The 24,686-nt window shown below is 41.0% G+C and overlaps 1 protein-coding gene across 2 annotated transcripts in view; it reads left to right on the forward strand.

The window, feature by feature from the left end:
- Positions 1–24,686, forward strand: part of CMSS1 (cms1 ribosomal small subunit homolog) — a 243,318-nt gene that overhangs the window by 215,584 nt on the left and 3,048 nt on the right. For both annotated transcript variants that reach the window (XM_075436132.1, XM_009939445.2), the window contains exons 2-9: positions 7,785–7,885; positions 12,647–12,718; positions 15,770–15,899; positions 18,767–18,826; positions 19,519–19,621; positions 21,079–21,139; positions 22,019–22,106; positions 23,572–23,660. In XM_075436132.1, coding sequence (XP_075292247.1) covers positions 7,785–7,885; positions 12,647–12,718; positions 15,770–15,899; positions 18,767–18,826; positions 19,519–19,621; positions 21,079–21,139; positions 22,019–22,106; positions 23,572–23,660 — 704 coding nt within the window. The remainder of the gene's footprint in view (positions 1–7,784; positions 7,886–12,646; positions 12,719–15,769; positions 15,900–18,766; positions 18,827–19,518; positions 19,622–21,078; positions 21,140–22,018; positions 22,107–23,571; positions 23,661–24,686) is intronic.

Genomic DNA, 24,686 nt, shown 5'->3' on the forward strand with positions numbered 1-24,686 from the left:
GCGGTTCAAGCTGCTGCTTGCCTGTTGCCGCTGTGCACCCCTGGCTTCACTGCCTGCTTCGCCCACTGCTATGCGGCACCTTTCCCTTTTGTCAGGGAAGTAGTTGAGCTTAGAATGCTTTAAAATATTTAAAATGTTAATCATTTTTCCTAGTTGATCAGTCCCCCCGTCAGGCCTGTTTGGTTTGAAAGACTGTCGTTTGGATACTGGTGGGCAGCATGGCGGGACCCGCCTGACCTTCGTGTTCCCTGCTGCCTTGAGCAGTGATACCGCAGTGGTATGTTAAAATCCTGTCATCACCGCTTTTAGCCCAGTTACAGTGATCAGCACAGCTGTGGTGGCAAGAGGAAGCTTCTCAACTGAACAAGGATGAAAAGGGATCTGGGAGCCAATTTTGCTGGTGGCTGTTACATTTTGCAGAAAATTAATTGACCTTACCCTGTGGTTACCTCATGGGACATGCAGGGGAGGTGCACTAAGAAAAATTCAAAGTAGTGCATTGACATTAAGATTACTTAATCCGAGAGTAACTGAACATTTGGGCCAGTGGCAAAGCTATGAGAATAATAAGGAAGTTTCAGACTTCGATTTTATTCTTTGCCCTGACCTCCTGTCTGCCCCTCTCCTCCCCTCCTCCCAAAGAAAAGGAATCTAAAATGACAGTTAAGAAAAAACTCAAGATGTGCCCAACGCACTTGGCATTTTACTCGGCATAAAATATTTTTCAATCTGCTGAATTTAAAGCTGGGAGCCCTGAGAAATTTTTTTCCCCAGATTAATGAACACAGATCAGTACTGTTTAATCAACCAATAAATAAAAACGGCATGCAAAGCGTACTGAAATTAATCCATTATAGCATGCCCAAACCCAATGAACTGTGCCCACCTACAGAGTAGTGACAAGCACATACTTTCCTGTAACATATCAGAAACTAGAAAGGGGGTGTAGCAAATATAAAACCTATTTCCACAGTGTACAGGGCTTTTTGTTAAAAATCAGAAGACATAGGCCATATTTAAAGTCTGGTTTCAGATATGAGACATTTTTAGAACAGTCAGGGATGAGGGGGGGAAAGCCAATAATAAATTATGTACAAACTTTGTTTTCATGTAAGTAATTCTAGTTCAGCACTGATATGCAGCCCTGATGGGAGCATAAGAGAGAAAGCGGGGATTTCTGTTCAGACCCAGAGACTCTTTGGCCTGGAGTGTGTCTCTGACTGTGGGCAGTGCCAGATAACATCAAATAGAAGTGGAGCCACATAAGGCAGGTTCCCTCCAAATTTCTACAGGCTTAAGAAGTAGGCCTGTGTGAACCTCATGAGGCTCAACAAGGCCAAGTGCAGGGTCCTGCACATGAGTTGGGGCAATCCTTGGTATCAATACAGGCTGGGGGATGAAGGGATTGAGAGCCGAGAAGGACTTGGGGGTACTGATAGACGAAAGGCTGGACATGAGCCAGCAGTATGCGCTCGCAGCCCAGAAAGCCAAACGTGTTCTGGGCTGCATCAAGAGAAGCGAGGCCAGCAGGTCGAGGTAGGTGATTCTGCCTCTCTGCTCTGCTCTGGTGAGATCCCACCTGGAGTCCTGCATCCAGCTCTGGACCCCCCAGCACCAGAAGGACATGGAGCTGTTAGAGTGGGTCCAGAGGAGGAGCACAAAAATGATCTGAGGGCTGGAGTGACACTCCTATGAGGACAGGCTGAGAGAGCTGGGGCTGTTCAGCCTGGAGAAGAGAGAGCTCTGAGGAGACCTTATAGCAGCCTTCCAGTACTTAGAGGAGGCCTATAGGAAGGATGGGAACAGGCTTTGTAGCAGGGCCTGTTGCAATAGAAGGGGTAATGGTTTTAAACTAAAAGAGGTAGATTTAGACTGGATACAAGGAAGAATTTTTTCGCAATGAGGGTGGTGAGGCCCTGGCACAGGTTGCCCAGAGAGGTGATTGATGCCCTATCCCTGGGGACATTCAAGGTCAGATTGGACGGGGCTCTGAGCAACCTGATCGAGTTGAAGATGGCCCTGCTTACTGCAGGGCGATTGGGCTAGATGATCTTTAAAGTTCCTTTCCAAGTCAAACTGCTCTATGATTCTATGAAATTCCGTCACAGAGATTAGTTTAACAGTAAGAGATTAACTTCTCCTGTACTGTCCTGCGTCACCGGGGGTCTTCTGGATACTGAACGTATGTTTGATCTCACTTTGCTTCCAGATTAAAAAAAATAGTGGAAATTATTTCCTCAGTTATCTTTGGGTATGTACACAAAAGAATATTCTTCTGTTCCAAGCTTTCTTTTTAATTGCATGTTCTTTGTTCCTATATTATGAAGAGTAGTAAGCACCGTGCCTTCTTTCTCTTAAAAAAAGGGCCTCTCTGTTCTCTTCATCTTCCCATAGCTGCTGTCATTTTTGTGAGCTTCCTTTATCTTTATTTCAGTCGTTGGCTGGCTCAAAGCACAAGCTGCATTTTCCAAACAGCTTAAAGATTATTTCCTGTTCCTTTTCAGTTCTAACTTTTTCTTCTCAGTGGCATTTGGAGGTGTGGTGCCTAGAAGAATTTCACTTTTTTCAGTCAGTAAAAGGATTAATTATGTGTGTTGTGGTCACCATAACTCCTTTGTTTGTGGTCACTGTAACTCCTTTATTAATCACTCAGAGTAGAAAAGTGGTATGTAAGGTCAGAAGTCTCAGTAACAGTGAATCAGCCTAGCAAACACAAAATTGTATGTACTAGTTATTTTGTATGAACAAAATGGCATTCAAATCAAAGCACGTGTCATTGCCTCCTATATCATTAAGGTCTCGTCTGCCTTTGAAAATACTAGAATAAATAACCAACCAAATGTGCATTCTTTGTGAATATATTAGTTAATAAAGGTGATGATTAAAGGGAATCTATTAAATTATCTAAATATCTGTGTTCTTATTTATTTACATGCATGTGCATAAAAATGCAGACATGTGTATGTGTTAATATATGTATATATCTAATGTACGTACTGATGTACTTAGATGTGTATGTGTCAGTATTAAATCTGAAAGAAGTTAGAAACCATTGCAATGAATTATTTTAAATAATTACCAGTATCATAAATGAGAAAGTCTATTCATACATATGTGTATGTTAAGCAGAAATGGCTTTTTCCATTTCAGCATGGTTCAAAATAAAATCAAGCATAAATACCTAATGACTGGGAAGCCTGTTAGTGTGTGCCATGCTGCTGAAGTAATAGCAAAGGAAAAAAGTGAAGAGCTGTGGAATTCACATTTATTTATCTATATCAAGTGCATTACGTGAGCGTTCAGGCGTCTTTGATGACCTTGTGGTTGCGTAAGGTCCATATGTCACAGGAAAGCAGACGCAGAGGATTGCTGCACCGAGCAACGTCACCCTTTCAGCAGCGTTTTCCATCAGCGCCTGCCTGCCCGCTTATTTGCACCGCAAGGGAGATGAAAGTCAACGTTGTATTAATGAATTAGGTTCTGCGTTTGCGGCAACTTATTGTGGAAGGATTTGTGGTCTCTCCTGTTCTGGCAGAGAGGAGTCTCCTGGGCAGCTTAACACTGCAAAGCCAGGCAGGCAGTGCTGCTGTGATACAGACATGTTTGAGATCTGTGAGCTGTGTGCTTCTGCATTTATTCGCATTGAGTTATGATTTGTTTTGTGAAAAACCCCGCTGACTTCAAGGTAACTATTTGCAGATGAAGGTACACTGTTTAATGTGAGCAAGGGTGGCAGAGTCTGGCCTGTGGTACTTCGATGCCCCCAACAAAGCGCTTCTGTCATCACAGGAGCTGACGTGGTGTCACAAACAATCACCGCTCGAAACTAGCTGCTGTCTCGAATGGGACGTGAGTGGCTGTTTCTGGAACAGATAGAAAGTCCTACTGTTGTATGAAATAGAGATACTAGAGTACTGCAGAAAGATGCTCAAATATGAACTGTTTTCACAGGTGTTTGTTGAGTCTGGGGCTGGACATTGGTTCCCTTTTCTGTTGCTACTTGCTGAAAGCGGAGAAGACGTTGCATCACAAAGTGCAGTCCAAAACTCAGATGGGCAGTGAACAGGTGATACATTGTTTGTCAGGCTATTTCAGATCATGGAAACCATTTGTCCTGTTTTAGATTGCTATTGCTAGCAGTGTATCTTTTACTTATAAGAAAGAGAAGAGGTTATTTAAAACTTAGACGACTCCTGTTTGCCTTTCAGAACACGCCAAGTGGGATTTAAGAAGGAATGCTTAAAGATCACAGGCAGCTTCCCCTGAATCTATTCTATGCAACTGTCATTTATTTCCAATGTGAAATAAATATGCTGAGAAAGAGCTGGCTCAGCAGTTCAGTTCAGTGAGACATGCACAAGTATGCTCTGGAATCGGTGTTTGGGGCTCAAACACACTGAACAAGAGAGACAAAGAGGCGATTAGTTCTGATTTCATTTGTATCATCGCTCCACAGCTGGCGTGGGGGTAGTGCATCCAGGACCCCGAGTCTGTGGAGCTGGTGTATGCAAAAGCTGGTCACTCCTCCAGCATCTCTGGAGTCAGGGCAGAAGAGAGAAAAGTCAGTGACAGGTTCTGAAACACAGAAGCTGCCCTACTGAAATGCAGCACAAGAAATTTGCCAGAGGAAGGGTGATACAGAGGTAAACAAACCTGTGGTAACATACAGTGATAAGATTGTGTTACCAAGACATCTTTTAAACTTTCAGGAGTATGCTGGATTATGTAATTTTTCAGCTGCTTCTAATGAAGTCTCATATCTGAGATTCCAGAGTGGCCAGAGGACATAAGTGATCAGTGACTTTTGGAGAGGAATAGGGCAGGGAGGGAACTGTTGGTGTACAGGGGCAGGCATATGGTGCAGGAGCACTTAGACATCCTCAGGAGTATGGAAAGAAAGAAGCCAGTAGATTGACACAGACATTTCAGCTCTAATGTAAGGAAGAAGTTTGTTAGTCTCCCAAACCTTCAGCTTTCTCTCTTCCCCTGGTCACCTGCTGCCATGTATTAGGCTGTACAAGAACAGATATACTTTTCTTGTGTGCATTAATAATAAATTTATAATAAAGGAAACCCATAACACCATTGATAATGTTTGGGGGAAAAAAGTGCACTTTGGAATACTCTCTGCTTATTGCTTCTAATGGCCAATAAACTTTCCCAGGAAACCTTACACCTTCAGCCAATGTCTGATGAACACTCTTGGGACAGTAGCAGTGATGTTCTATCAAAAGTGGCAGTCATACTGGGGATGGCTGCTCATTCTGCTTGTTCATGATCCAAATGGCAGCTCAGAAGAAGAGTCCATCTGACTCTGTCCCTCAGAAGAGAGGGAAAATAAATGAAGAGGGAAGCTCATGGAGATCAGTGCCATATATTTCCTAGTGTACAAGTAAGCCTGAGCTATAGACTTGCCACCTCCCTTGCTTATGTCCTTTGAGAAGAGATCCCAGAATGGCCAACTAGTGTCCTCTGAGGTTGACTTAGCACCAGCTGAATAAACAGCTTAATGTTATAGCTAACCTGTGGTAAAGGGCTGCTAGGAATGACATCCCTGCTCTTTCTCTGCCATCAGCCCCTTGCCCCACACAGGATCTAGCACGTGTGTGGCTGCCACCCGTTCAGCTGCTGATTTGATGGCTATGCCTGTGAAGAGCAGGAAGCAAATAGGCCAGCTGAACTGCCATGGCCACTTGGGGCACATGTTTGTACATTTGCTTTGGATCTGGAAAGCAGGAGCTTTTCTTGGTGGATTCCCATTTAGTATATCAGAATATGTCTTCATCCTGCATTGAGATGCAAACAAGTGCTGCCATTTCTTCCATGGTGTTCACTTTGGTCTGAATTAAGTTCCTTAACATGTTTATTGAACCCCTTCACGTAGGAGTCTCTTAGTTGTACTGGGCAGAAAACAAACTCTCTTCTCAATTGCTGCTCTGTTTCTAAAACTCTTGTGGTTTGCCAAGAATCTAATCTACATCAAGTAGATTTCATGACAACATGCTAAAACATTCACTGATTTTCTTCACTTGCTAGCTTTCAACTTCCCCAACTTTTTTTTTTACTCTTAACAGTTGTTACAACCCAGCGAAGATGCTGACTGTTACTCGAGCTTTTTAAAGTGGGAAAAGGAGTGGAAGTTACAAGATGGTATATTTCCACGCCTAAATATGTACCTGTTTTGTTACCCATTCTGTTGCATTATGATTTTGAAAGTCAATGCCTTATTGTCATATAATAACATAAAATGTTGCATCTGTGGATGGATAAAGATTACTTTTTCCCCTTTGTATCCTTTTACTTACCTTTCACTTAAATTCTTTGACAAATCTTTCACATATCGTTTCACTTACCTTTTTTCAACAGGTACCTATTTCAACATGGAATTAGTAAATACCAGCTGTAGTTGATTTTTCTCTCTTTCTCTCATGTCTCTGGCCATCAATTTAGCCTTCTCACAGCTAGTGATTGCATAGATGTAGTTATGTCATCCATACTTGGGTTGGTGCTTAAGATATCATGCTGCTCCTCTTTATACAAAAAAAATGATTTAATCTTGAAACTGTCACTTTGCCGCTTCAGAATAGAAGAGATGGCCACAATGACTAGGTACCTGTTGGGTGGAAATAGTCCAGATACAGAAACTGAATTATTCAGTTCGATGGATGGTAATGCTTCTGACAATGATCAGGGAAGTAATTCAGTCCCCAGCAGAAACTTCTGTGTTGGAATACAACATCTTAAGCACTAATATAGCACTATTAGAGGGAACTGTTGCTGTAGATATCCTTTTTTCCCCCAGAGTATCTCTGTAGATAAAAAAGTTGAAGAAGAGAATGTGTAGAAACATCTTAACTTAGTTTTCTTTCAAAAAAATAAGCCTTTTTATAGTCTTGTGGACATTATGCTTAAACTTTGGGAATTGTGCGTCTGCCTAATTATTAGTGAAGTAAGAGATGCACAATTAAAATGTATTTGCAGAAAATGTCTGTGTGTATTTTTATACAACAGGATATTGTACCAGTCTTCTAATTTTTCCTCTTGTGAGTAGTTGGTGTCAGTAAGGCATTTGTGGCTTTTAAATGGAGGCTGGAGTGGTTTTTCTGTTTATTTTTGTCTGTGTTTAGTTCCATTTATTTTTTTTCCTTCATCTGCAAGACTTGTTTTAATGGGAGGAGATGACTTATTCTGAAAGAAATGTCAGCAAACTTGGCAAGAAAGATGTATTTTTACAGTGTTCCTATGGACCATAGTGCCATTAGTCATCAGTAGCAGTGCTGTTGCTTGTTTTGGGGTCTAATGAGATAGGTCTGTAATTATATACGGTGAATGCAGTGCTACAGATCCAAGATTATGTTTTACTTGTTCTGAAATAATGCGGAGAGATGTCATAGAACTTGAGATGTCCTTTATCAAAAACATCTTCTTTCATTGTTTGCTGCTTAGCTTAATTCAAGGGAGGTTTTGGAAAGGTTAGCTATTTCTACCTGTGTTGCTGCAGCTGGTTCCCACTGTCCAACATTCCAGAAAGATAAAGAAATATATTTCCTGCTAGATGTAATACTGTGAAGAGGAGGGGAAACCTGGGACTTTTCTTAGAATAAATTTTAGATGCCAGTGTTCTAAAATGATAATAAATTCTATTACAGCTGTACTTATTGCCAATCTTGAGAGTGTATTATTGTGAAAAGCTTTCAGCTGAAGATTTTATCCCTATTTCTGAATGCAAAGATCAGAGATGGATTTGAAAAACAGTAACAAAACCCCTTCTTTTTTCTCATTAGATCCTTCAGATGATGAAGCTATTGAGAAAGCAAATGATAACAGGACAGCAACACTTCAAGACTCAGATTCCAAACCTGGTGTGACAAAGAAAAGAAAGCAGGTTTGTACATTTAGCAATTGTGTAGAGCACAGAGATAATAATGCATAAGGAAACATAGTCCCCTTTCATGCAGTAAAGGGACAGTTTTCTTCACTCTGTCTGATCAGTTCATGTAGTCAGATTGTTTGATTAAATTATTTTGCCTTGTTTGAAAGTGATCACATTCCAGTACCTCTCAATAACAACTTCATTCTTGTTTTGTGTGAGTTGAGATTGCCAGGCCTGTTTCGTACAAAGTGACTGTCCAGTGATAAAAGCCTGGATGGTACTACCAAGTGTCCTCCCCTCTCATCTTTTCCCTTTCCCTGCACTCACAAAGTCTTGAAAGCTATGTTTGAATGTTGTGCAGCCTGTCTACCCAAGCATGTCACAAGTGCAATGTCCAAGTGAAAAAGAACTTAGGTCTGCATGGGTTGATGTTTTCATAGCTTTGCACTGCTAGAACCTTCCTTTAAAACAGTAGGAACTGTGTTGTTCAGCATTACATGGAGTATGCCTAAGGCAGGCAGGAAGTTCTTTGACAGACAGCATCACACCAACTTGAGGAAAAAGAGTCATCTAGAGGTCAGCTGATTTTAAGAAGTCTCTTGGTTGAAGGTATCTGCCTTGCTGATACCATACTGGAGAATCAACTGAATGGCTGTCAAAGAGCTAAAATGACGCTGGAAGCTATCCTTGAGGTTATGGATATTAATTTTGACCCCTAGGTCAACAGTAAATTCACTGTGTGACGCCTAGGCAGTTGCCCAAGTGAAAACTATTTGCAGGGCTGTTCTTTTTTTGTAACAGAGAAGTGTAAACAATGCGGTAGCAATTACTGTGCTTTTGGGTATCTTTCCAAGGAGACCAAAGGTGAAGAGAGCCAAATATATGAACTGGTTCCACATTTTGATTAGGAGAGAGAGAACCAAGCAGTAGAGGAGAAAACTATATTGCCTTTATGCATGCTCTACTGAGGGGTCAGATGCTGAGGACTTCAACTCAGTGAGGATGCCTATGGAGCCACTTTTAATCACCATTATCTTCACTTTATGATTTGGAACTAGGTTAAGACAGTTTTTCTGGAGGAGTTGCTTTGCTCTTTCTAAGAGAACATTAGAAAGGATAACCAACTGAGGTGGACTGGGGCTGCTCAGCGGTAGCAGAACACCTGCCACAGCTCTTCCTGTCATAAAGAATATCAGTCTGCATTTTTGGAGTAGGATAGTTTGATGTTTAGCCACAAAATTCCAGGAGGCAATGCTTTACGGGAGCTCAAAGTCATGGATGTGTTAATGCATGTCTTATAGAGCAAAAGACTTGCAAAATCATATGTATATATGAAAAGTGAGTAGTTTTTTAGTTCTGGTGCATAGAACATAACCCATTTTATTCATCCCTGCCTTATTCACAGACTGGAAGCTATTCTGCAGAGGCCTTGACACCTTAAAGCCAGTCAGGAGACAACCAAATAGAATGATGAACATTTATGTTTCTAGTCTGCAGGCTGTCCTCAGGCTTACAATGAAATGAATAATTTGCCTCCAATCTGAATGGCGCATTGATGTGTTTACTTTTTCACAAACTCAAGAAGTGTCAGAGTATATGGCTGACCTAGAATGTAAACTTTCACACACAGACAAGGATGTTTTCACTGTACAGTTGAATTTCCAGTAACTTGGCAACATGTAAAGAAAAAAAAAAATTGTTAGAAATATAATACAGGAAATACTTTTATGTTCTGTGTATGATTAACAAACAAGGAATTTATGACATTTTAGTTCATAAATCAATGGTCTCAGCACAAATTTCCTGTTTTCTGCATTTTAAGAACTTCCATGTAAAAATAGCATAAAAACACAGAGCACAAGGGAGCCATGGCAAAAACCAGTAGGTCGTGTGCTCTGTGTCTTGCATAAGAAAAACATGCAAATGAGCTTTTCTTAAGGGTGGCATGCAAAGAGCTATTGCATGCATAGGTAGGCAGCTAACATTCGGCTACGGGTCAGAAGTTCAGTCTAGATAAGATGCCTAAATATTTTGGACTGCAGATCATCAAAAGCGTGTAGGTTTACAGCCAGCCACCACCATGAAGCTTCTCTTTTTCTTATGGCGTTATTTTTAATGTCTGAATAAAGTGGACTTATTATTCTGGGCTAATAGTATAGTATGCGTAAATATTTATATATGCTGTTATAAAGGAGATAATTTTGAGTCTTAACATGCTTCTCTGAGGAAACAAGGCTTTGACTACAAACCTGCTGCATGCTTCTGCTGTCGTTGAAAGAAAGGGTTGCATACTGCCTTCAAAAAAGAAGCCATGGCATTTGGTGATACTTTTAAACATCCCAATGAAGAGTTATCAGTGAGAGAGTTTTTTTTCTCTTAGAGAAATTTTTTTAACTCCATGGCACGGTTTTATTCTTTCCTCATGCGAATACCAGTTAGGAGTGTTTTGCAGATGTATGTGAAACAGCTCACAGTATATGTGAAGGCAGAAATGGGCCTGAAGTGAAGGAGTGGCATTTTTCGATATGCTGAAAGAGTGGTGACACTTTCTAGGATAGGGAACTGTCATATTCTGCCAGAGGAAAGAGATTCAGGTTGGCCCCTTTCTGGCCTTTTGATTGTTTGGTAGTGTCCCTTGACGAAATCAATCCAAAGGTTTGTTTCCTGCATAAAATATGATGCTGAACATGGAATTTATGATTAAAACACCTGGCAAGTCGTCTTCTAGTATCTACGGGCAGCTGGGATGCGTAAGAGCAGAGCAGGAACTGAAGGCAGACGGTAGCTCTGTTTCAGTCGTGATGCCTGGGAATGCTAATGGTAAGGACAGGAGTGAAGAAATGTATGGTGTTTTAAAAGCACTTTGAATCAGAGTCAGGACAGAGGTTTTTAAAAAAGAAACAAACCAAAAATAAAACCAAAAAGCTTATGTTAACCCTGGAACAATGTTATTAGCTGCAGTGAGTTTCTACTTGCAGTCATTCCCTTGATTTCTAGTGAAGATAGTATCTGTTTATACCTGAGAGAATCACAGGGACAGAGATCTCTGTTGCGGAGGCAATATACAGACCCCATCACGACTTCTCATGGATGGGTGTTTAATCCAGGCTGCGTTATATTCCAGTTCTAGTTCGTAGAGTGCTTTGCTGCAGGTAGCCAGTCCCTGGCCAGATCTTCTCTGGTAGATCCTAAGTGTCATTTCAGACCCCAACCATATTCGGGGCCACTTCTGTACAGTACTACTGCCTTTGCAAGTTCAATGGCTGTGGTTGCATCACAGCACAGAAACAGGAGCAAGCAACAGGTCATTTTTTTGTGTTGAACATTGTTGTATCCTGTTTTTTATAGCTGAATTAGCTAGGGGAGGGGGGAGAAAACAGGAAATGTAGGCATAACATGAGCAATTAAAATCCACAAAATGCTTCTGATAAGGATACTAGTGGACTTGGAAAGGCACAGATGTGCTGGGCAGGGTACCAGTTGTCATGGACTGTTCTCCTGTTAAGGGAGTGGGCAGTGCAAGGAGGGCCCCGAAAGGTGCAGATACTCTGAACTTGTGTTAGCTTTCCTTTGGCCCTCTTGACCCTGTTGAAGCTGCCTTCACAAGGGAACAAAGGAGCAGCTTCTCTGCCTTTCAGCTGGGTTCCCTTCCCTTCTGATACTCTTCCCGGCTTTCTCCAGGGAGCAGCACTGGATTTGCTCTTCCTGAGCTTTCAGTGTTCCATGTGATGAGACTTCTCCATGGTTTCTCACAGGAGCAGATTTTTCTAGCCAAATGCATCCTAGTATCAAGGAGTTTTTTTCCTGCAGCTCAGCCTGTGTTTTCCCATCGCTCTTCATCAAGTGACTTATTAAGCTCTAAAGCCTGTCTATGTAGATTAATTTGCCTTTCCATGAGGTGGAAATCCCTAAGAAGGCAAAAGAAAAGAGAATTGCTATGCTCAAAACAAGGAAAACCTGTACCTCGCTTCCTCTGTTTTGGGCAATTTTAAGTGGCTAAGGACAAATCCTAACCCTGGCGTATGTGAACGTGGACTCTGTTTACAAATGGACCAATTCAGCCTGCTCACTGGGGCACAAAATCAGTTTAATAATAGCAACATGTGTTAGATGAAGATTATTCTGAAATGCACCATGTATTTTTCTTGTGTGTGTTCGACCCTGCCTGCTATGAGGAGACAAAGCAAGAATGGGGCAGAACAAATTCGAAACATGTTTTCCTAAATTTTGCATTACAAATGCCAAAGGAAATACAGAGCATGATTGTTTCCAGTTACTCTCGCCCAGTTCCTTGGTATCTTTCACCGTCTGGATGCTCACCTTAGACCTAGTTATTCTAGAGCACCATTGGCAAAGTTTGGAAAAACAATCACACAGAATAATGGAGATTAAAAATATAAAGGTTTTGAAAGGTTTTGTTCCTGCTTTCCCTGATATTTTTTTAATTTATGAAAACCTACTTTTCACTGTTTCATGGGAGTGCGACTACAACATGTGTGTTTCAACTTTCTTTTCTTCTGTTCCTCTCTTGGTTACAACAAAATAGATCTCAATTCCAAAATTACTCCAGATATACATAACTGTAAGAATTTGATCCCTTCTACATGTGAGGAAGCGTGGTTTGATTTTTTTTTTCCCCCCTAACCCAGCATTATAATTTCTGTATCCCATCTTACCTCCCTTTGGTGACTTTTTCTCTCCCCAAGTGATCAGATATCTGAAGTTGAAACTTTTTTCTTAACTTTTTTTTTTTTTTTAATATGTGCTTTGCAGCCTACAGAATGTTTTCTAAGTCAGCCTGGAGAAAAACAAGAGAGCACTGTAAAAGCAAAGAGAAGAAAGAAGGTATGAATGTCCTAGAGCGTGTTTGGGGACTGGGCAGTGGGTGTATGGGCTATTACAAGGTTCAGAACTGGGACGACTCTGTGATGATGAGAAGCAATGTGGTCATAATGTTGCAGCCTCTTTTAGAGAAGAACAGAAATTCCTACTTTTTTGATTGCACTCAAAATACCGGTTCCCAGCCTGAACTGTGATATTGTGCCTATACTGCACTCAAGGGTTTTATATGTCTACACCCCACTTGCAACTGTTGCACACTGGGAAAATGTAACTGCATCAAAGAAAGGTGGAATTTCAGTTGCTGCAGAATCTGCCTCATTTCAGCAATGTGGTCAGGCTCCAGCTGCTGTTAGGTCTTTTCAGCCAAAAGCTGTCCTTATTCACTCTTCTGATAGAGTAAGTATATAAATAAATACTCTGTATTGTCCCTCTGGCTATGCTCCATCCTCACCCTCAACAACAAACACACTCTGCAGTCTAGATGGAAATTATGTGGCACCAGACAAGTTAATTGTCTTTCAGAACAGACTGTAAATAGTTGGCTCCCTCACAAGGCTGAGAGGTGGCCTTTTTGTATTATGTCAGGCCTCTTAATCATCCAGGGAATGGGAAGAGGGAAGAGTGGGATTTAGATTTAAATGCAGCTCTGGCAGAAGTGACCCCGGTACTTGTTCCACTGCTGCCAGAGTGAAAGCATCCCACGACAGAGACTGGTGAAGCAGACCTAACAAAAAGACCTCGGTTCTCAGGGAAACAGTAGGTGCTTAGTTACACCACTGGTTTCAGTGGGGCTAGGCCACTAGGTTGACATACACAGCCTGTCAAAAAATCCATCAGGAAATATTTATCAAGTTGATCTATGGGTTCCAAACAAAGCATTCTGTCCAAAAATAAGGAAAAGGGGGGAAAACCCCTTTGTTTTTAAGCATCTGGAATGAATTGGAAGAAAAATAATAAAACTTCCTGCATGAGGAATGTTTCCCCACAGCTCTCCTTGAAGGAAGAGAATTTGCTCAGGTGTCCTTACTCTTGTTCTTATGGAATTTCTTGTTAGTATCAGGCTTTCCTCCTCCAGAGTGCCATAATCTTCCTGGAGAAACCAAGTGGCCCGACGAATGACATAATGCTCCTGTGGAACGGCGCCTTAACGCCGAGTTACCAAGTAAAATGAGCCTGATCTGTCTTGCTGTCTGCTAAATCAGAGGATTCCAAACACTGGGTCACTTAAAAGGTGGGCTGTGGGGCTGGGGCTGGAGAAGAGCATTTGTAGTTGGTAGGAACAATGAAGAGGTTTGGCTGTGGGCCTCAAGCAGGGGCTGTGTGTGCTGCAGATGGCCTCTGGTCAGTCTTTGGGAAGACGGTTGTTGCATGGCAGAAAAATACAATGCTGCTGAATGAGGGTGAAACTTGGGAAAGACTGCTGCAGATTCAGGCAAGAACCTGCTCAGTAGCCAGACATCCACTGGAAAGTCTTCTGGGGACGGCAGAGGGCTTTGCACCAGGCCAAAGGCAGACCGAGAGGAAGGCATAAGCACTTCATCTCCGTGTGTCCCACTGTCAAATGTTCATCCAGGGTCTAACAAACACACAGCGGGCTTTTAGCAGAGGTAGAGCAGGCAGCGGCCAAAGTGACAGACGTCTGGGAGAGGCAGCTGCCTACTTTGCCATTGCTGTAGGGTAGAGTGGCTTCAGCAGCCCCCAAATGGCTCCTACTTGTTCAGCCTTCTGCACCTTATGCTGCCATTGTGGGCGTATCTGGGGTGTACTTGGCAAGAGGGCGAGATGGGAGGGGTGGGGAATGGAAGAGAAGGAGGGAGTGGGTGCGGGGTTGGAGTGGGTGAAAGAGGGGTGGAAGAAGATCTGTCCCCTACGTTGTAATTCCTGCTGTAGCTCCCTTCAAATTTTCCATTGATCTTTACCACCCCAGACCTTAGCCTGCTGAACTTGCGCTGAAGGTGCCCACCACCACACCAAAGCTGCTAAAAATGCTTCCAGGCCCACCTCACCTCTCTGTGAAATCTCACATTGTCTAGCAGACACGTACCCCATTGCTCCATCCTGACCACACTCTCCTGCTCCTTTTCGCTTCTAGGCTTATGCTGCCCTGCGTCCTCATGACAGCAAGTGCAGTTTAGCTTACGGAGCTGAGAAACCTTAAGCTGGCCTTTCACAAATGAATCGCTTCTCAGTGAGAACAAGCAAGGCTTCATATTCTTGCCGCTCTCTCCAGGCTGCCTCTAGCCTTGAAACTCTGGTGTTTTCTTAGATGCTGTCAGATCACTCAGATAATGGGAACCCTGGGCTTTTCTACCCCTATGATCCATTTAACTATGGGAAAAAAATACAGCAACACTTCAGTGAAAATTCAGACCTGTTATTTGCTAACATTCCTAAGGTGTAAAACACAGTCATTATGAACTCATGTCCAGGCTCTAAAAATTATTAGTTTGGTTTAAAAAATTATACATTTTGGAAGAGCAAAGCAGCTGCTGAACTCCTTCTGCTTGACTTCTGGTTCTGTGAGCTTTTAATTCATTTTCATCAGACTTGCATGGTATTCTCTGAGTACAGCTAACCATCTTTTCTTCCAAAATAGACAGATAGTTACCCTGTTTTAATCAAAATATAACCAAGAGTTATATAACCACTAGATTCCTGTTGTTATGGTTTAAGAATAATAAATTGAAACAGATAATGAAAAACCTCATAATTTTGAAAGTGATGGTCAAGTGTAACAATAGCAAACCTCACAAAACCAGCTTTCAGTTCTGTTTTTGTTATGGCAGCATTTCAGGTGAGTGCACAGGATCTTTTTTGTCTTTGGGCTCACAGACCATCTCATCAAAGTATCTGAACTTGCCTCTGAAGTCTGCATTCCTGCTAAAGACGAAGGGAATCTTGTCACATTGTAAGGTGTTTTTCTAATTAAGCTGTAATTAAGCCAATATGACTGTATAAAGTTATGGAGGAACATTTATTTACAGTGTTGTTAGCTAGCCAAAGAGCAAAAATTATAGAAATGCCATACTTACCCATTTTACTAATTTTTTTTAGAAGAAAATTTCTGATATGCTGGAAAAATCTGCTCCGAAACCTGGTGTCCCTGCAGATCTACAAAATCTCCTTAGTCAACATTTTGGTGAAAACCGTTCAGTGATTGAAATAGAGGAATTAAAGCTGTCAGGTAACTTATCCTATATTTAATAGATAAATAATGGGTTTTTTCATGACACTGTTGAGTTCTTTTTCTGCAGAAGAAAAGATTTTTGGGACAGGCCTTGAGTTGTACTTTTTAATGGAAATATTTTCTTGTAGTGTGTATTAAATTCCTTTGGAATAAATGTGAGGTTTCTTGGAGTTACAGGAATGAAAATAAGCATTGTTTACATGCGTCCTTTTATTGTAAAGTATTAATTTCAGGAGCTCGCTTATCAAATAGAAATTGTATGATTCCTGATAATAGCTTCCAAGATGCTGACAGAGAAAGCGAAAATATATTTTGTTTCTGGGGTTATCTAAGTTGATGCAGATGCATAGTAGGAGGGCTGACAGGAGTAGACAAAGAAATAATGAGACGTCATTCTGACATGGTTATGAGATGTTGAATGCAATGGTTTTTCAGGGAGTGGCATGACAGGAGATGGTAGTTTTGGTCCAAGTGTAGAGCAACCAAGTTTTAACCATAACGAGGACCCTCTTGGTTTCCCATACTCTGTCTCCACTTAAAAGTCAGTGATAGAAAAGGCAAATCAGGACAGAGCCAGGTTAGCTTGTGGCAATTGCGAGGTTGCATTAGAGATGAAGGCAACATTGAACTTCTGTGCCTCTTACTCTGCAGATAAAGAGGCCCTGCCATTTTATAGGCACCATCCCTTATTTGCTGGTAGTGCTCATGAAGAGCAAACTGCCTGGTAACTAGCCTGCATACACCTTTGATACATCTTGAACTCTTAGTGACCTGTGGCCAACTTAGGAGCCTTCTAGCCCAGCAATGGTTTCTTGTAATGTCTAAGCCTGTCTTTCTAGATAAATCTGCTCCTCCTTAACACCCATGATTTCAGGTTGACCCTTCTTTATTTCTGTGGGGCAGATTCAGCTTTCTTGCTGAATCAAGAAAACCTGGAGAAGTCCTATATAGATCGCTTTGAAAAGCTTGCGTTCAATATTTTTAGACCTTTAGGGTTTTTAGCAAATAATAAAATGCTTTCATTTCTTTCTTATTAAAAGAGCCCTTTGGGCCAGTGAAGTGGCCTATTTCCATATGGATTGGCTCTTGGGTTGGATGGAGATATTTTTTCTTTTTTTTTTTGCTGGGAGTTGAGGGCTTAGAGTGCCAAGGAGTTTACGAACTTCTACAGCTGTCAAGTCATTCGTGTCAAAGCACTGAGCAAATAACAAGCAACTACTTGGAGTAGTGTGTTCTTGTTAACTGACACGGTGCAGAAGGTCAGGTTTGTAGCCAGCATGGTCTCTTGCTGCAGTCTGGAGCTATGTGTTCCCCTTTCTGGAACTTTCATTTAAAATTCTTCTTAATACTCCAGTGTTGCTGGACTGTTGGTAAAAAGTCAGTGACTGAAGCTCCTGTCCTTTAGAAACCATCTTTTGGATTGTTCAGTCATTAGTGAGACTGAATGTATTCAGAAGAGCTAGACAACAAGAAAGATATTTTGCCACTGGGAGGAAAGGACCATGGTGGGTGTGAAGAGCTCTCCTATTAGCACCAAATGCTTCTGGAAGGGCAGCCCCTACCTTTCCCCACTAGCATCAAGTGCGTGTTTTACATGTGATTTTAAAAGTAAATCAGCTGCTGATCCTTCACTTGTACACAGTCATTGCCTTTGGAGCTGAAGTCCCAGTAAATGTCAATCTCTGGATTTAATAGAAGAGATCAGTGCAAAATAAAAGTTTTTAGCAAGACAGCACCCATGAAATGGAAGATAGTGATGGAGACTGGCTATGCTCAAGAAACTGCACAGGCAGGACTTCAGCGAGGCGTCAGCTACAAACCAAGTTTGTCACACTGTCTGTTCCAATGGAAATCATGGATTGACGCTGCCAGCATTAGCACAATGTGCCATCCGTGTGAACATGTATAACGTCTGTCAGGAAAACTCCTTAAGTTAGTTAAAAAATCAGCAAACATCCATAGACAGGCACCCTGAGGTGCTGTGCTTCACGCAGAATGACGACAAATATGTGGGTCCCTGAAGACAGAGTTGTTACTGCCCTGCGAGAGTGTACTGTTCCGTAACGCAAAGGACCCTTAACAACGATGGCAACTTTTCAGACCATCTAATTTTGACCACCTTTTTAAGAACTTAGACTTTCTCTGTAGACACTGGAGAAAGGACCTTCCAACGAGCCTTTTAGGACCTTGTTTTTCTTCAGTGCCTCTATGTGAAGCTTAAATGACATGTCTGCCACAGAGTGCTTTTAAGACTTACTAGTTAACATAGTGACCAGGTAACATGTAGACAGTCATCGGGAAATGAAGGAAGAGGAAGGCATGGAAATGCAGTGTAGGTGTTACCATTAGAGTTCATATGGTTAGGTAGATTACCACAATATGAAAGGCTGGAAAGAGGAACAAACTTGTTGACAGTAGATTATTGGTAGGTCCTTGCATTTGCACGGTATGAATTGTTTGGGTGATCTAGAAATGTATTCCGTTGTAGGCAGATTGAAGGAACAGTCTAGCAGGTTGACTGTAAGGCTTTTGGAGAAGACTTTTGATTGATTGTGGCAAAGGTGTATGAAAACTTTTTTTAAAGTATGTGATCACACCTGTGCAGCCCTTAATTCAGGATTTCATGATGGGAGAAAAGAAAGGAATTGCAATTGAGTTGTTACCTTAATTGATTTATTCAATACAAAGCTTCTTGTACATGAGGTGTACATTAATCTTTGTTTCACAAGTGGTAATTTATTGGTGATGGAATTTAACACAGTTGTGTTTTCATCAATATAACTAGTGGTTATGCTGGAAACATATGTGCTGCTTTTGCTGTTAAAAATACATCAATAAAAGTATTTTTTCCTTTTTGTTTTCAGATTCCTGCTTTTTGCCAGCCAATGATCTCACCCACAGTCTTTCTTCATACCTGAAAGAAAGTGAGTCAAAATGTTGGATGAGATTAAAGTTATATGAAAAACATTGTTAATGCAACATTATGGCAGTTTTTATCTGCACCTCTAAACACTTAATTACAAAATATTAATAACTTTAAGGGGTTTGTTTTTTTTCTTTTTTTCATGACAGGTCTTTTTTACCTCTTTTTTACTCTATTACTTTTTTATATCAAAATGTTCTAGGGTGTCTTTTAATTGCTAGAGATTATTTGTCAGTAATTCACTGTGGCTGCAGGAGTAGGTATATGTATTATCTTACAGTAAAAATCCTGCAGCTGTCTGCTGACATGAAAAAAGAGAATTTTTATTCTTGTATATATTTATATAGAACTTCTGGTCTGGTAAATGTTTCTTTTCAGTTGGTTTTCTCTGATACATTTTGCTGTGTATGGCAAATGAAGACAAGGGGCTGAGCACCTTACAAACTTTTGATTTTTAATGGTTATCTAATTTGTTCAGTTATGTGATATTTCTGTATTTTATTTATTTTGGGTATTTTATTTTCCAATTTCTCAGCCATGACTAAATGTAGAAGTGTTGCCAGAGATCCAGACCTCATAGGAGTCAGCATGTGTATTCTTGCTGCTGGCTACCATTCATCGTGTACTTTTGTAATTTAAAATTGTGGCATGTAGTACTTTCTCTGTGTCTGTGCACGGGCTTTTTCATTGCAGTCTGCCCTAAGTGGGCAAAACTCCGTAAAAACCACAAGGAGAAGAGGTCGGTGGTGATGCTGGTTATCTGCAGTTCTGCCCTTCGTTCCTTGGAACTCATCAAGTATGTCAATAGCAAATGTTATGTTGAGGTTGGCAGTCAGTCAGAGGTTTTGTCTTGGAATCACAGACATAAAGGCAAAACTGGGACACTGTCCTCTGCTAGCCAACAAATTCACTGGCTCAAACTGATGCAATATCCCTTGCTTCTTCAGACTGTGGGAGTGTGGTGTTTGGTTTTAGACTGAAGTAACACTTGGTACTTCAGTTGTATGGAAGTGTTATTTTTGTTTAAAACCAAAAATAAAGTGTAACCAATTCTGGGGAAACGTGCAACATGTTGTACTTGGGAACAGAGTAAACCCATAAAGCATCATGGTCCACCACTAGAAATTGTGACTTTGCACCAAAGGCGATGAAGACATAACATTTGGGGGCCTCAAGTGCCAACGTGTGCGTCTGGCCGGAGCGCTTCTAGGTCTCTATCTGTGTTCTCAGCTGGCTCAGGCTGGCAAAACTGCTGTGCAGAGATGACAATTTTCAGTGTTCCTTGTCTTCTTTTTTTCCCTTCTCTATCTTCCTTCTCATTCCAGAAGTTTCAATGACTTTAATGAATTAATGTATATCTCACAAATTTCATGGTTGTGTTTTGTGTATTGACCCCATTTCCTGGGATCATCTGTCAGTACAACATGAGATAGAGAGTTAGGAAGTTTGACTCCATGCCACAGATAGAAGCGTAGATATGGCAGAGATGCGAGTAGTGCTTATCCCCTGCATGCAGGTGTTACAATCTGAAACTTAGGTGGTTTATATGTATACTTGTATATAAACCTTTAGCTTTGTGCAAGGGCAAACTGAAAATTCGGTGCACTGCAAAAAACATGCAGAGAAAGCTGTCTTAAATGACATTCAGTAAATACTGAATATATTGTCTCCTGCTTGATTAATACAGAACATAGGGTTGTTGTTACTGTGTGCCAAAATGGAGTGTTGGAAAAACAAGTCGGGTTTTCTGACAAATGAGTTTTGGTTAACTGAATTTGGGCAATGTATGCAGTAAAGACTGTGGCAGCCTAGGTTTTCCCAGCAGGCACACTGCAGGAAGACTGTAAAATGTATATTGGTCCATACACAGATCTTCCCCTTGTTGCATGCACACACATGTTCATTTGTGCCTGTATCTCAGTGACTGAGATATTTTTTAATTGGGATTTGGTGATTAGTCAGTTTTGAATTGTTAGCTGTGAAAGCACAGGCCATAATTACTAAATATTATCTGAAAAGCTATCTAAACAATATTGCCCCCTACTGATATCTTCTATTGTGTTTGTCCAGTTGATCCACTTGATCAAGTAGCAAACAAGAATGTACTTAGTGTTCAGAGTACAAGCAGGGGTCACTGGGGGACTGTGTGTCTCAAGCATGCTGAGAAATGCCAGTTAGTTTTGCTTTCCTCCTGTGTGGTCTTAATCCCAGCCCTGATGCTTGCATTTCCTTTTTCATTTTTTTTATTGGTAGGTCAATGACAGCATTTAAAGGAGACTGCAGAGTTCTAAAGTTGTTTGCAAAGCACATAAAGGTATGAGAGCTGCAAAGGAATTTTGATAGAACAGCAAAACAACTAACCAGTGGCGTACCATTTTCGTTTTAAAGCATTTAGTAATAGTACATTTCATATAGTGTTCATATAATGTTCCGTTCTTTAGGTAATGCTTCCTTTAGTAACCTATTGTTGCCATCTGGGGAATCTAGCCAAACACTATCTCCAATAGCTCTGGTGCAGTCCTATGCAGAATGTAGATGCTTATGCATGTGCTATATTTTAAAGATGTTCCACCTCCCTGTGAGTTGCTCATTCAGATGACTTTTGCCTATTTAAGTAGAAGGCTCACACACACAGGTTTGTGGTAGCAAACTGTACCAGCACCCACATTTGCATTCTGCCAGTTGGATGCCTGGATACCAAATATCCATATACCTGTTGGAGAGCACAAATTATGGGCATGTTGGAAGTAATCAGTGGACATTTGGCCTTCAATATAAATATTGTCAAACACACGTGACTTGCTTTATTTCACACTTTTCCAGTGTCTTCATCTAGATGGAGTTTAAAGTTCATTCAACTTTGTCGGTTTTCCAGATATTTCCAGAGAATTTGTTTAAATGCTGAAGGAAGCATACTGTTCTCACCTCCAAAAATAGTTGGTGCAATAGCAGATTTTCAAAGTTGAAGATGACTGAACTTCTAGAGAAGTGTGATGCCCAGCTGGCTGTTACATTTCTTAAACTTTTTCCCTTGCATATCAGTTTGACAGTTTGAAAGATGAATAGCATTTGTTACTTGATTGTGTTCTAGAAAGAGATACTATGAGAACTTGAATGTATTTCCAGTGCTTTGAGAAGAAATTTTAAACCAGTTGTGGTTTTACTGTGGTTTGTCTTTCTCTCTTCAAATTAGATAAAAGAACAGGTGAATATGTTGGAGAAAGGTGTGTTCCACATCGGGGTTGGAACTCCTGGGAGAGTAAAAGCGCTAGTGGAGCAAGGTAGGAGAACAAGGAGAGTTTTCTCCATAGGTATCTTATACTTGCTGTCATGAGAAGCAAGACTTCAGTTGCTTCTGAAGCGTTGAGGCTGACATGAGTCTGTGGATTTGGGTACTAAACTGTACAGTTCTGTTTTTCTACTTCTACTCTGTCCGTCAAAAGGAGGTCAAGATTCCAGTAGTTGATTTTATGTTCTCTTTAAGCTGGCATATATCAGTATTACCAGAGAAAGGCAGAGTAATACTTCCCCTCTGCCCCACTCGAGACAGTGCCTGCTTATTCACCCTTCCTGCTTCTTGTGCTAGCCCAAGTCTGTTTGACAGCTCAGTGAACTGATACCAATTAGAACTGATCCCAGTTAAAATAAAACCAGTGTGCACACAAAATCACGTAATGAGCAGGCAGAGGTGGAGGACTTCCTCTTTTGGCAGGAATACTGATTTATGCTGACTTTAAAGTGACTGCAAAACCACAGCGTAAGATTTAAAGCTCCAGGAAACCAAATGCTGTGAGTAAATCAAAAGGAAATAATGGCAGAAGTCATTGTGTCGTATGTCACTCTGAGCTCAGTGTGAACGTTTGTGAGGAGTATACAAAAGATCTGCTTGCTGATTTGATTTTATTTCTGATTTGCCTGTAATGAAGTTAATTATTCTATATAAATACCCTTTTCTCTTCCCATTACCACTCCTTCCAAAAGGATACAGGAGTAGCATAATTTTGTTGCTTGTGTGCCTTCCACCAACATTAAATCGTTACTGCTGAGCACATCAGCACATTGCCACGTTAGGTGGAGGCAGCTTATGGCAGGGGCACAAGAGTATCATCGTAAGGTCTGGTCCTTTTTTGACACCTTAGTGTTGCAGTGCCAGGTCACTAGACAATGGAGAGGAGTCAAAACAGATACGAAAAACTGTGGGCATCATGTAGAAGGCCAAGGAAAAACAGGGGAACAGCTGGAGGGCCAGTTCAGAAAGCACGTTTTTCTTCTTTCACTGCCATTTATTTGGAGGATAAAGGAATTCTTCAGCAGCACCACTGACCTGACTCACATTCACATAGCACCCAGTCCTGTAAATTGCTAAACACTGTCAGTTCCCATTAACAGGAGTTTTCAGGCTAGGGTCTTTGTAACTTAGCAGCTCCTCATCAGCTGTAGAAATTCAGCTCCTGTGGTTTCATCAAGAGGAAGCTTGAGGAATTATTTTCTGGCAGGATGTTAGCTCTTGACAAACCTGGCAACAGTAGTTGTTCTGCTTTGTGTTTTTCTTCCAAAAAGGCATGGGATTATGTGGTTAAGGGAGTTTGCAGTGTCAGTGCATTAGTTTTCCAACCAGTAAATGTAATACTTAGGTGTTCAAAGATTAGTTTCCTTGGAAACAGACAGCAAAAGATGTAAAAGCCAAAAATCATCTTGATAAGCACGTCATATTATCTGGTAGTAAAATATGTGTTGCCTTTTTAGATGGCCTGTGCTTGAACTCCACAAAATACATGATTCTGGATTGGAACTGGAGAGATCAGAAACTAAGGAGAATGATGGATATCCCTGAGGTATTGTCTAAGCACCTGTATATATTATATTCTGTGTATTCATTATTTTTGATTCTAGTGACCAGATATTGGTCAGTAAGGTTTTCTTTCTGTAAAGCTGACTTCAGTGATCTAGAAACAAATATGTCAACATTTGGCTGGGAAGTCTGTACTCTCAGGTCTCAAAATTACCTCCCAAGGAAGATTTTTTCCTTTTTTGTTGCAAGTCACACCTGTGAGTTCTATGGCTGTGCTGTGTATTTCACCTGTTTATGCTAGATGGTTGTTCTGCCTGTTCACAGAAAGTTCTCTCTATAAGAAGACTTTGTGCAAAAGTTTCCTCAAAAACTAAATAAAACTTTGTAGAAGCATTGATTTGTCTCCATCTGAGAGTAAGGTGACTTCTTGTGAGTAAATCTACAGACGGTTTGGGGTTTTTTTTTTGGCAAGAGGTAGGGTAAAAAATACATAGAGCCATCCATCATTTGTAGACTCCTTTCTAGATAATTCCCCATTCTTTTCAATTCAGTAATCTGGCTTTCATATTTATTGCTGTCACAATACAGGTTTACCGTATGCTGTGGGGCATCAGCTGGTATTTAGCCAGCAGAGAGTGAAAGAGGCAGATTCTTCCACCAGTCATTGTTACAAAGCTCCCAATTTCCTGCATGGTATTTCCATTTTTTGGCACGTTTAGAGCAGGCTGATATGCAGAAACTCCAGGGGAAAAAGGCCTTTTTTTGCATATAGACATCAAGCTGTTTCACAAGTGAAACAAATTATCAGTCATTAATCCTTCTCTGCACTCCTCTATGTAATTGAATGTATTTCACAGTCCCACATACACAAGATGCATGATCCTAATAATCTTGGATATAGTGCACCACAAAAAATACATTGCAGAAATGAAGTAGCAAAGAAACCAGCTCTGCTTTTTGAGGCAAGGAGGCTCCCTCTTGTGGTAAATACATAAGGCTTTTTTGTATGGTGCTTGCACTTACCTGTAAGTTTTTTAAAGAACGGAGAACATGAATTCACCACTATATT

The sequence above is a fragment of the Opisthocomus hoazin genome, chromosome 1 (genome assembly GCF_030867145.1).
Source record: "Opisthocomus hoazin isolate bOpiHoa1 chromosome 1, bOpiHoa1.hap1, whole genome shotgun sequence".
In the NCBI taxonomy this organism is placed as follows: Eukaryota; Metazoa; Chordata; class Aves; order Opisthocomiformes; family Opisthocomidae; genus Opisthocomus; species Opisthocomus hoazin.